Source organism: Crinia signifera, chromosome 1, assembly GCF_055691185.1.
Source record: "Crinia signifera chromosome 1, ASM5569118v1, whole genome shotgun sequence".
Classification (NCBI taxonomy): domain Eukaryota; kingdom Metazoa; phylum Chordata; class Amphibia; order Anura; family Myobatrachidae; genus Crinia; species Crinia signifera.
The window spans coordinates 356,949,868-356,963,142 of NC_139217.1; the positions used below are offsets into that span (position 1 = coordinate 356,949,868).

The 13,275-nt window shown below is 41.6% G+C and overlaps 1 protein-coding gene across 2 annotated transcripts in view; it reads right to left on the reverse strand.

The window, feature by feature from the left end:
* Positions 1–639: 639 nt before the first annotated feature.
* The window catches only part of YPEL1 (yippee like 1), a 30,671-nt gene continuing 18,035 nt past the window's right edge, over positions 640–13,275 (reverse strand). For both annotated transcript variants that reach the window (XM_083149238.1, XM_083149246.1), the window contains exons 3-5: positions 10,318–10,361; positions 7,109–7,217; positions 640–5,112 (exon numbers count right to left, since the gene is read on the reverse strand). In XM_083149238.1, the coding sequence (XP_083005364.1) occupies positions 5,023–5,112; positions 7,109–7,217; positions 10,318–10,361 (243 nt within the window). In that variant the 3' untranslated portion in view covers positions 640–5,022. The remainder of the gene's footprint in view (positions 5,113–7,108; positions 7,218–10,317; positions 10,362–13,275) is intronic.

Sequence of the window (13,275 nt, forward strand, 5' to 3'; positions counted from 1 at the left end):
TGCCCTGTCTGAGACAATGGGATGTTGCTACGGGCAAAAGATCATATACCATCTATTATCTTCTAGAACAGGGCTGGGCAACACCGGCCCTCCAGATGTTAATGAACTACACATCCCAGGATGCTTTGCATTAGTTTTGCTATGTGGACATGCTGAAACTGATGCAAGGCATGCTGGGATGTGTAGTTCATCAACATCTGGAGGGCCGGTGTTGCCCAGCCCTGTTCTAGAAGGTGCTAAATAAGCAGATTCTGATTGGTCGCCCATAGCAACATCCCATGTGAAATACAACCCCTGTCTTAGTAAATTCACCCTAGATCTTCATTGTTTGAGCACCCAGGAAAGTTTTAGCACTACATCTATAATCCAGCCAAATAGATTCCAAAATACTTACATGGGGGAGGGGATTAAACATTAGTGGGATGATTCCTCATGTAGCACAGTCTATTACTTCCCCAATCTCTAGCACAGTCTTTTACTCCGCCATCCACTAGCACAGTCTATTACCCCACCATTACTACAGATCAGTTATCATACACAAAGAGAATGGATTCTTCCCCTGTATTGCTATATGGGAAAAGTTAGCTAATACAAATGATGAGACACCAACAAGTGTTAAATAAAAACATGACCGTGTGGTGCTGATTAAAGCCTTTTATTGTGATACCTCAAATTGAATACAACGACGTGAAACAATTTGCACAAGTGTTGCACAATATAGCTAGGACAGAACAGCAAAGCTATGACATTTCAAAAGAATAAAAGAAAAAAAAAAGTTTTAAGTGTAAATGGTGTAAAATAGTTTAAGCAAAGTGTCAACACTAGGCATCACATTGTGTGGCAGCATATCCCATTTAGAACAGTGGTTCAATCTGCAGATCCTCTTCAGTAATGAATATCTAAAAGTCCGGCTTAATAGACTCCACACACTGAAGTGGTTAAAGTTAACAGTGAATAAAGCTTGGACCTGCATCAACCATTAGAAACACATTGCTCTGGTGCCTGTCTGACCTCTGCTACAGGGAAGAGAACTTCACAGTTATGACACTTCCTTTTTATTTCTTGTTATGATGACAGCTCAAGTGTAAAATCGTTATAGAACAGGTTACTCATTTGGTAGACTATAAGAAAGGCAGCCTTTTATCATCAAATAGTCAACAGCTTCCATCAACATGACTTCTCCCAGCAGTGAAAGGGTTAAATGTTCTAGGTGTAATTCCTCTCCAGCATACTCAACATATTTGCAAGTCTGTCAAAGGCAAATGTTACTGTGTGAGTAGCAGGAGGAGGTGGAGTCTGGCGAGTAGTTCCAGAGAAGGGAAGATCCACACAAAGAGAGCAAAGTACTCTTTGCTATGGGTTGAGTACCTGGACAATGCAAGCAGTGTCATTTACTTTGCTTTACAGCATAACTAGAAACTGTCCTGCAGTCAGGGACTCCGTAAATATTTTTTTTTTTTCTTTTTATCCATGGCTGACCTGATCTCTGGCTCTTCCCTGGAGAAGTGTCTGACAGAAACCATTGGGAAGATCCCCATTACATTAAACATGTTGGCTAGAAATCTGCAATAGGAGTAATGAAATACTGGTGGTAGAGTGGCGATCATTCCCAGCATCCCATAGAGGTGTGTAGGGAAGTCTGAATGTCAGACTACTGCAATGATGTGTGCTGCTAAATGACTATGGCTAAAAAATGCATTATAGGAGATACCATGTAACATAGGGGTAGATTTACTAAGCTCGGTGAAGTGATAAAGTGTCTGGTTTTTATCACCGGCCAATCAGCTCCTACCTGTCATTTTTCAAACCAAATCTGTAACTTCACAGTTATGAGCTGATTGGCTGGTGATAAAAACAAGACACTTTATCACTTCACTGAGCTTAATAAATCTGCCCCATAGTCTACTTCAGTTCAGATATATTGTAGACCAGAGAAAATAACCAATCGATCTAGAATATAGAAGATATTTGGGGAGAACACAGTGATCTCTCAAAGTAGAACTGGAGAGGTAACCAGACAAGAGAAGCATTCTCGCTGTACATGAAAGCCCTATATAGCATTTCTATCTGGTCTATTTCAGCATTAGGTCCCAGCACAATTCCAAAAATTGGAATAAGCCACATCAAGTATTCTGCAAAGTTTACATTGTAACTCTTTCACTGTTAAGGGTCATGTAATATTGAACACAGCACCTTATAAAAAGAAAAAGGCCCTAATATTGCTTTGTAACTCCGCGATAGAGGTTACAGAGCTGCCATCTGTCAGGCTGTAGGGACAATTTTAGCACTGGAAAACGAAGCTCAAAATTTAGAGCATGACCGCTTTCCAAACTGCTTACAAAAACAATACACACACAGAAATCGGTTAAGTAGCTACAAGAATCATAATAACAAAAATAATAATAAAAAAATGGCAACTTTACCATAACACACAAAACACTTTAAATATTACCCATATTATATACAAAAATTGGTTAGATGGAAAATGCTTTTTTGTCTTTTTTTATATATATATTTCAAGTTTTATGCAAACTGCTGAAAAACAAACACTCACAAATCAGGATCAGTAACCAGACTGTCCTATAGGTCACTCTAGCCACAACCGGGAGCCATTTATATTTAGTGGGTGTTTTTGTTCATGAGGCAAGAACAGGCTTCTGATGGTGGCAGAAACAGGTTTTTTTTTTTTTTTTTTTAAGTTTTTACTACAAATTTGGAGGCCAATAACCACTTTGAACATATGCCAAAATAAGGAAAGCACAGTTCACTAGACGCATAGCAAAGTGCATAGCAAAATATAGGGACATACCAGCTAATCCCACCAATAAGAGTTCTAAAGAGATCCTGGACTATAGATTACACAGGTCATGCAATTTCATAAAAAGACCCTTGATTTGAGGTGTAAGTACAGCTAAAGAGTTAACAAATATCTAGTATAATGCTCTTTTTAATTTTAATGCAGGCACCTGTTACAGAAAAGAATCCCCTTTGCTATAAGCAGAGAGAATGGGTTCATCTAACAATCTCCAGAATATTGCAAGGTTATGTGAGGTCACTGAAATGGTGGATCTCCAATCATATAATCATTAATACAATACAACTAATGTAGATCTGTTCTATAGATAAACAATGCATTGAGAGAAGGTTTCTATCTATCTATAGCCTTTAGTGATCTGTCTTATAATAAACGCAGTTACTGAAATTGAGTATACGCATAAAGTGCAGTCCATCCTACTTCTACAGAATGCAATAAGCAGCAGCGTTGCATCAGGTCTTACACTGAAAGAGTCTGTAGCATTACATGGAACATATTTAGGGGGTAGGGGGCATTTTTATTGCAAGGATTCCCAGAATATATCATTGAAGTCAAAGTGCTCACAGTAGTGGTAGTGTTGTATAGAAAAATAATATGGTCCTCGTCTTCATCGCCTAGTCCTCTACATGGCCATTAATGCATTAATAATCCCACCTTTCCAGAAAGGTTATGTGCGGAGGAAATACTACTTCATTTCAGTTATGGTCAGAAAAAATAGCTACAAAGTCAACATCAACCACAAAAGCCTGAAACAACTTATGTTAGAGGGGATGCCTATATGCCTTGTGCTACTAAGGCATATGAAAGAAATGGAGGTAAGATTCTGAATAGAGAAGCACCCCCAGTATGACACACATCCACACTGAGGGACAGGTGGCAGGCTATCCCAGTACGTTCTTTGTCCTTCTCCTTTCCACAGCAGCTGCAGAATGTGCACATGTAACAAGTCATTTAGGCAACATTTACTTTCATAGTTTGTTTACGTTCATTATTTCTTAAAAACAAAACAAAAAACACCACAAACTTTGGAAATGATTTAACCAGCAAACCACCCACACCCAAGAGTTAAATTAACCATCCTACAAAAAGAAACTGGGAATATATACTGTACAAACAAGAAGGGCCTTTTCCCCAGAAAGATTCCCTATACTGTGAGTGTGCAAAAAGTAGAAGCACACCTAATAAAATGTCAAATGCCCTCTATATCCAGTGCATTAAATGAAACCTACAATGTTTATGGAACCAGCCATAACGCACTTTTGGTGTAAGCGGCACCGGTTGCACAATAACTGTTTTGGCAAACCACCTTGCTCCAAGCACGGGGTTTGCAGCAAAGCCAAGTTGTTCGGCAACGCCATCAAGTGAATTAAGGTACAATTTTCTGTATATAGGGTTTTGTATTTTTCCGATTAGTCATGCGCAAAGAACTTTGCTTTTTTAGCAGGAAAGATCATATTTTTAAAGATTTTTTTTTTTCACCCAAAAATCAAAAAAATTTTTTTAAAAATCCTGTGTAAACCAAAATGACAGAATTGGCATCTGGTCCAACTGCTTCCCTGCACATTGGAAAAACACCCCTTACAGTAGCAGCAGCGGCAAAGGTCTTGAACATGCCATGAAGGCTTTGCAAACACCGACTTTGAGTATCTACTGAGCTATTGTGTCTCCAGTGCCGCAAACTCTTCCCCTTTCCAGATGTGAAACACCTTGCACGGTCAGGTTTTTCTCTTCTTCTTGGGCCCAATGCACACTTGTTTCTTTAGCTCCGGAACTGGCATGTCAAGATGTGTAGAGGGAGAAAACATATAGGCATGCGTATAAACAAAATTGCAAGCCATTAGAGGCATTTCAAGGACTTAAACGTTTACAAATCTGGGGGTGAGGGAATCTCTTCCAGTGTGTTGCAGCAGCAACAACATTTAACAGTTGATATCACACACACAAGAAAACATTTACATAAAGGAAAAAGGAGAGGGGAGATCGTAAAAAGGGAGCAGGAACCTTCAAGGACATATGAGGATTCAAGTCCAGCCACAATGTGTCCAACAGCTACTCTACCAGTCCATGAGGTTACATCCTTATTGTAAAAGTTCAGTGATCTTTTCGGTTGCTCAACAACAAAATTCACAGTTCACAGTTCTCTTATACTTTGCCTGTTATGTCTGTTCCACAGAGACGCAACCTAAAAAGAGAGCAGTGCACAACACTCACTCCCAGCCATTGTCTTTTATCATGTGAGCCAGTTCAATGATAAACTTTCCTTCCTTGTATTTCTGACTGCTTTCAAAGGCATGTTCCTGTGAAGTAGAATTAATTCATTAAGAATCTTATAGAGCGCAGTGAATTCCATTGTGCTTAATTACGGTCAGTTCTTAGTTCATAAAAAAACCTGTACATACCACTCACATAACATGCAACTTTTATTTTTAGCTTCCTCTCCTATCATCTTAAGCCAGGTCTTTAAAATACTGATCCTTCTTTTGCTGCCCTGCAACACTAGGCTGTATACAATGCAGAGCACTGCCATAAGAAACTTTGCGTGATCATATACAAAACAAGGCATGGCTGAAATAAAAGGGAGATTTATGAAAATATCTTTATTGTAAAGTTCCATGAAAACAGACAAAAGCGCTAGGATTACAGTATGATGGGTTGTGCAGTACAATATGATTTCGGTTTCTTGATAAAGTCCCATTTGCGATGAAGCGTATTGAACGTATGCAGTTTTGTCAAGCGGATTCAGCTGCCGCTTCCTACAGAGGACTGCGTTACCACTTCCTAGTGCCTGCCTGCCCTGGGGCTGACTGCTCTCCACTTCTGCATGTACCACTCTGATGAAAGGTGATTTATTCTCCTATCGTCCCTTGAATCCAGAGTCTTGGTACATTACTCTACCCACTATATTAAGGGATAATTGCACTATGCTGCACTGAGCTTTGGTGATAAGGAATGTATTATTTTGGTTTGTTTTCTAATTGGAGCATTATGCCTTTTTTATATTGGATTACCAATGAAATTTTGTTTTCATGGCACCAGGCTGGATTTTATGGAGAGACTCCACAAATTGAGGCGAAAGAAATAAAAAAGAACTTATTTTATACAGTTGGTCTGCTATTAAGTACTATTGGAAGATCAGCTGGTGTCAATTGTGCTAGTATAACGTGTAGTATATATCCTGCTGTGGTCAAAGACATTTAGGATTGATCACATCCATTACATTATGTTGGTGGATTTACTTGCTGGTTCCCTTATATCAGGGCTGGGCAACACCGGCCCTCCAGATGTTGATGAACTACACATCCCAGCATGCCTTGCATCAGTTTCAGCATGGCCACATAGCAAAACTAATGCAAAGCATCCTGGGATGTGTAGTTCATTAACATCTGGAGGGCCGGTGTTGCCCAGCCCTGCCTTTTATGTATGCCTATCAACTGGACAATTATATAAAATATGGAGGGTTTCATCTGAATTTGGCACGAGTTACTGTTTTATAATACTTAGGGGGAATTTACATAGGTGGGAGTTCTATTTCACATGGGATGTCTTCTAGAAGGTGCTAAATAAATAAGAAGTAGATTCTGATTGGTTGCCCATAGCAACATCCCGTGACATAGAACTCCCATCTTTGTAAATTTCCCCCTTATTGTCTCACTCCCAGGATTTATAATTTTTGCTTTTTTTGTGTTCCTGTGTGTAGTTATAAGCACCCCCTAGGCTTTCTTTTGACTGAAACGGCTTCAGGAATTACACTGCAGCACAACATTGGTCTTATCCCCTAATTGAAATACAGTTTGTAATAAATTAGGATACCAAAAAATGTAATAAAAAACAAAAACACAACTTAAAAAAAAAAAAAAAATCAAACCAAAAAACAGTAATCACTGCCACTAGTTTTCCATGAGTACAATTTTACAAACACATGGGTGTAGGGCAGGCCCGGTGTATCCAATTACACCTGATAAAACACCAGGAACGAAAATCGCTGTTTTCCCCAATGGTGTTATATTGGGCTATACAATTAGATTGCCCCTGCCCCCCCCCCCCCCCCCCCCCAAAAAACCAAACACATTTTGCCCTGAAAACACACCAGTTCAGTAATACGTCTCTGTTTCTGGGGATTTTGCTTTGCCCGCCTGTATTATTTTAATGGTGCATAGTTAGCAAGTCTGAGCGGAAAAATATGGATGAATCACAAGCAAAGTAAACTGGTTTTCTGACTCTGAACCTGCCAGAAGCGGTGACAGGTTTTAAAATAAAATTAATTAAAATAAAAAAAATTAATACAAAACTCACATATTTCCAGCCGAGTGTGGTTTTACAGTTCTCACAGTATATATCAGCCACTGCATGCAACCCGGTTAATAGGACCCTCTCTTCTGCTGGTCCACAGCCGACGTTTACCCTACAGGACAAAAGAGGTTTATTAAATGTTTAGAACTTACATGTGATGTTAACAATTTAAGTTACACTAAACACATTATCATGTAATACTGCAATTTTATAACAACCAAATGCAGGTTCTTTACTGTTAACATAAAGTGAACTTGACACACAATGTACTTCTCATTATATGAGGGCATAAGGGTTCAAGCTTAGCCAGGTCCTGAATCACAAAATCTTGGCAAGCCTGAACGAATGCTGCAAGTGTTTCAGATACTTTGCTAATCTGGCTGTGTAACTAGGCATTGGCCTCTAGAATTTCCTGCTTGTAGAGCACGGAACAGATACTTTCACACAAAATGTGATCTACACCAGGTGCTCTAGAGAGCTTGCCACAACTGCAACAGAGATTTGATTCCAAGTGCGTCTATTTATAGCTCAGCATTTGGAGAGCTTCTCACAAGATTATAAAAAAAAAAAAAAAAAAAAAGGAAGTGGCCGGACTGAGGAAAGCTTTGTACACTGGACCAAAATAGCACTGGCTAGATGAGAGGGCAACAGTTTGGGAGTATCTTTATATAACTAAAGATACCACTGCTTATAGGTTACACATTTCCAACACTGGGGTAGATGTATTAAGCCTGGTGAAGAGATACAGTGGAGATAAAGTAGAAGGTGATAACACACCAGCCAATCAACTCCTAAAGGCCCCCATACATTAGGCTGACTTGTCCGAAGTACAGATGGGGCAAGCCTTATGCTTGCTGGCGAATCGCCAGCAGCATGCCGCTGGCGATCCGCCAGCAACACGGCGCGCCATCTGACTGAGACGCGCGTGCGTCCCCCACGCACGTGCGTCTCAGTATCCGGGCGGCCGGCGGGCGAGGCGGACGCAATACTGTCCGCCTCCCGCTCGAGGGGGGCTGGGGGGACCCGAGGCGGCTGTGGGGGGGTGCGGGCGCCCGGTGTGGGCACCGGGCGCCCGTCGGAAGGGGACGGCAGCACCGTCGGAAGGGGACGCGCGCGCACCTCGTGCGCGCGCGTCCCCTTCCGACACACAGATGGCGCCGGAGCAGGGAATGGCGAATGGCGTCGCCATCGCCATCCCCTGGAAAGATGAGCCCGGCCCCATCTGTAGGACCTAATCTACTGACAACTCCTAAGTTTTGCATGTGATAAATTGCATGCGATTTATCACATGCAGTCCCCGGGGAGCTGCAGGTGAGGGAGCCGAGCAGAGCGAGGCGGGGGGCCTGCAAGCACAGAGCCAGGCAGGGGACGTAAAGAGGCAGTTTACTCACTGGGCAGCGAGGGGACCAGATTGCCGGTAGCTAAGTCTATGAAACTGAACCTAGAGGAAGTATAAGGACCTACACCCAGGTTTGAGGAAGAACTGTATGTCCAGACACAGGTCAACTGTCTCAGAAGAATCACAGAATCAGCTAAAACCAGATTTCGAACCATGTAAGGCATAAGCTACTTTCCAGACAAACAGCATTAGGGGGGGGGGGGGGGGGGGGGGGGCAGGAATATGGGAGGTCTAGGGTAACCAAAGCTTACTGGAAGTCCACTCCTTTGTTACAAAATGGAATTGCACGCTTGTTACGGAGCACATGTCTGAACCAATGTTTGGCCTATAATCCCTCCCCATTGGGGAGGGTCATATATGAATATGTATGTCACTCCTTGCAAATCCTTGCCCTGAGGGGAGGGCATGCTTGCATTACTTTGGTACAAATATATGTGTCCGTGCAAATAAACTTTAGAATACTTGAAATTATGATCCAACTTGTCTGGTATCTTATTCTTGTATTCTCCTGATCAGATCAGTAAAGGTAAGGTGTTCCAGAGGTTACTGAATATAATCGAAGGTAATTATTCACGCTACCACTAGTACTAGTGTCTGCCAATTATAAAACCGGAGGACATTCAGAAGCATAGTTCTGTACACCACCACATGATTGAACCGGGAGAATAACAGGCATTTACAATTTAATTAAATTATTTTTTTTTTCCAAATTTATCAATTAAAATATTTTTATTTTATTTTATGGGATGACAAAAAAAAAAAAAAAGTGGGTACTTATGTAGTAACTGGGCTGCCGATTTTGAAATCGGGTCCATCGCATCGCATCGCACCCGACCATATCGCATACGATGCGATGCGATGACCCGATTTTTCCATAGGATTCAATGTTAAAATGGACTGAGTCCATTTTAACATGGAATTCAATGGGAAAAAGGGGTCCTTTTCATACCCCTACTATCCAAGTGGGCATGGAGTTGGATATAAACCTGTGGCGAGCGTAGCGAGCCACCGAGCCCGAAGCGTGGCGAGCGTAGCGAGCCCCGCGAGGGGACACAGAATACCGGCCGCTCGCCACGCTTCGGGCTCGGTGGCTCGCTACGCTCGCCACAGGTTTATATCCAACTCCATGCCCACTTGGATAGTAGGGGTATGAAAAGGACCCCTTTTTCCCATTGAATTCCATGTTAAAATGGACTCAGTCCATTTTAACATTGAATCCTATGGAAAAATCGGGTCATCGCATCGTATGCGATGCGATATCGCATCGCATCGCATCTGATTGTATGCCTTAACTTAAGGCATACAATCAAAAAATCGGCAGCCCAGATACTACATAAGTACCAAAAAGTGTTCATACGCGAGGGCGCTGCGATTCAAGAAAGTTTGCGGAACCACTGGGCTAGTGCATTAGACTAGTAGACTCACTGTGGTCTGTATCAACATAACCAACATGCTTCTGGCATGTTCTAGGTGTATAAAAAAGATAAGCATTGTGTTCCTTGACAAAAACGCAGATGATAAAACACCACATCATTATCAGTATGTAAAGGTATTCTGTTAAATAATGAACTGCATTAAAAGCCTAAAAGACCAGAAATAAGCAGACCACAGACTCTCAAACTTGGTTCTCAGGACCCCACACAGCTCATGTTTTCCAGGTCACCTGTACATTTATAAAATGTGACAGTTGGTGATGCACAGTGCTCCTGCTGGGTGACCTGGAAAACGTGACCTGCGTGGGGTCCGGAGGAGTTTGAGAACCACTGGAGTAGACAATTAATCCCTAAAAATAATTAGATGGGGGAATACTTACACAGAGTTAAAGAGGTAGGCTCTCCCTTGACTTCCCTGAAATGACTGCAAAAAAAAAAAAAGACTAAATTAAATATATATATATAAAAAAAATAAAAATAAAGTATACAGCAGTCAAATGAGAGAGACTGGTCACACTCACAGAATCTGCAGTGACAGACCATTGGCTATTGTCCAAATACGACGAGATCTACCCATGCTGCCCTCTGGCAAAGAAAGCCTGTCCCTGTGGTCTATTGATGGTATACAGAGGAATAATGGTTATCTTCTAAAGCATTTACCAACATGTTTAATAATGAGCTGCCACATGGACAATAACACAATAATAATATGGTCATCAAGGACTTACCTTCTCCAAATTCCACATGTGTAACTATTGGAAGGCATGCATTATTATTCATAAATGCATTCAAAATAAAACTATATGGCATTTTAGCCTAAAATTTATCAGATTGTCCCCAATACACTAATTTGGCCTTATTGCTGGTACATGCAACTACATCTGGTGGTTAGAGCCACCATATTTTGTTTGATCAAAAGTCAGGACACATAGGGCAGTATTCAATGAGGCTGATTCACTGCTTTTCACGGCGAATGTGTCCTATTTTCGTGCGCCCTGGTGAATTTTTTCACCCTATTCAACACTCAAAATTCGCCGACGGCGAACAGTGAGTGATGGCCAATTCACTGCTGTTTTCCAATGGGTTTTTCACTGTGATTCGCTATGCGTGTACTCGATGGGCAGTATTCAATGAGGCTGATTCGCCATGTTCTACAGCGAATGTGTGCTATTTTCATGCTCTAAGGTGAATCTTTTAACTGAAAAAGTGGATTCACCCTATTCAACGTGCACTATTCGCCGACTGCGAACAGTGAATGACGGACAATTCCCCATCTGATAGTCACCGCAATTCGCTGCATTTTTCAATGTGCTTACTGCACATGAATATATATATATATATATATATATATATATATATATAAATATAAAACAGCCAGCAGGGGGCCGGGACCCGGGCCGCTCATTAGATATTCATATAATAACGCCACACTGCTCCCGCTCATTACATATGCAAGAGCAGGAGCAGTGCAGCAGCTCCCTACCCGCGTCCCCTGCCAGCTCTCTGGGGGGGGGGGGGGGGGGGGGTTCGGGGGGCAGCTGCTGCCTGTGGAACACTCCTTCTCCCCCACAAGCGTCCGACTCGGGCAGGGAGGCTTCCATCTCCCCGCGGTGAATCGCCATCAGAGACAGCAAGCCCCTGCGGCGTTAAATAGGGCGACAGGGAGGGCTGGCAGTGAATGCTCCAGCCCTCCGGAACACGGCGACTGTGCAGCGAATCCTAAACAGGATTCGCTGCATATCGCGATAATTCTCATTGAATACTGCCCAATGCTAGGATGGCAAATTGCTTTCAGCATGATTTTTGCTGTGCTTCACCGTGTAGCAATCACCATCTTTTTAAGGTGAACTGGAATGTTATCTTTTAAAATATAGGGTTTTTGTTTTCAATTTGGTGTAAAAAAAATAAATAAAAATAAATCAGTAATTTTTTTTTTGGTGAAGGGGCATGCTATTTTTATTCATGTGTGTGCTGCACATGAATATATATAATTTTTTTATTTATTAAAAAAATGTTTTTACACATAACAGCCAGCAGGGGGCCGAGGGCCGCTACATATACATATATTCATTGCTCCCGCTCATTACATATGCACGAGCGGAAGCAGTGCAGCGGCTCCCTACCTGCGTCCCCTGCCAGCACTCGAGGGGGGGGGAGCTTTTTCTGCCTGTGTCCCGGGGAGCCCTCCTTCCCCCCACACATTCCGGTGCAGGCAGGGAGACTTCCATCTCCCTACCTGTCACGGCCTCCCGGCTCTTCACGTTGAATAGGGCGACAGGGACATGGTGAATGTACAGCGAATCCTAAACAGGATTCGCTGTACATGCCGAAACTCTTCATTGAATACTGCCCTTAGAATCTAAGATAACATTTCCAGTGGTTTAACATTTCCAGTGGTTTTACATTTTATTATATGAGCCTTACATTTTATTATATGAGCCTATTTCAGCTTGTCCTGATCACTTGGGATAAACAGACCTTCCTATTATAATGAAAATCAAACAGGGAAACCAAAAAGTGCATTTGTGTGTATGCCATTTGGCTGACATAAATCCAGATAATTAAATGAAGATCAATATTATTTATTTGAATCTAAAATATGCAGGATACACATGAACTAGAAATCTATATAACTAGAATAATCAAAACCAAGCCCCCAACCCCACCCCAAAAACAAAATCCACAGTGGATTTTGCATGAATTTGGTTTGCCTATTAGAAATAGTATGTGCATGCATGATTTAAAGTAATTGTGAAATTATACTGGTTTCTGCAGGTTGTTAATTATTCTCAGAAAAAAAACAAAAAAATAACTTAAAATAAATAGGAATTGACCTGGACAAGTGAGCAAGGCTAATTATTATACAATGCAACCAATCATGGGCCAAGAACTATTCTCGAATACATACAAAGAGCTGCACCACAAACCGAATGATACCGGTAATATATGTACTGGATGGATCCAGAGGAGATTGGCATCATAGTACATTTAATACATGCAGTAAAGGGGAATCAGCATTAGTCATGCCCCCAGACTCCTGTGAAACTAGGTAATGGGAGTCCAGGGGTGGGTTTAGGAGTGGATTATGGTTTATGTGATTCCTGTGCACTGCATGGTGCCTGATGTGTATTACAATGTCAATCCCAGGAGATCCATCCAGCAGATGATATATAAATAATAACTTGTATGACTATAGGTGCCTAGCGATGACCCCTGCCTTACATGGTCTGCAGTATAAATGTAAATGGCAGAAATGACAACATAAAATAATCTGTTCAGATGCTGGGCTTTATACCAGTTCATTAGATGTGTCATTTAGCATGTGCAGTTTACATTGC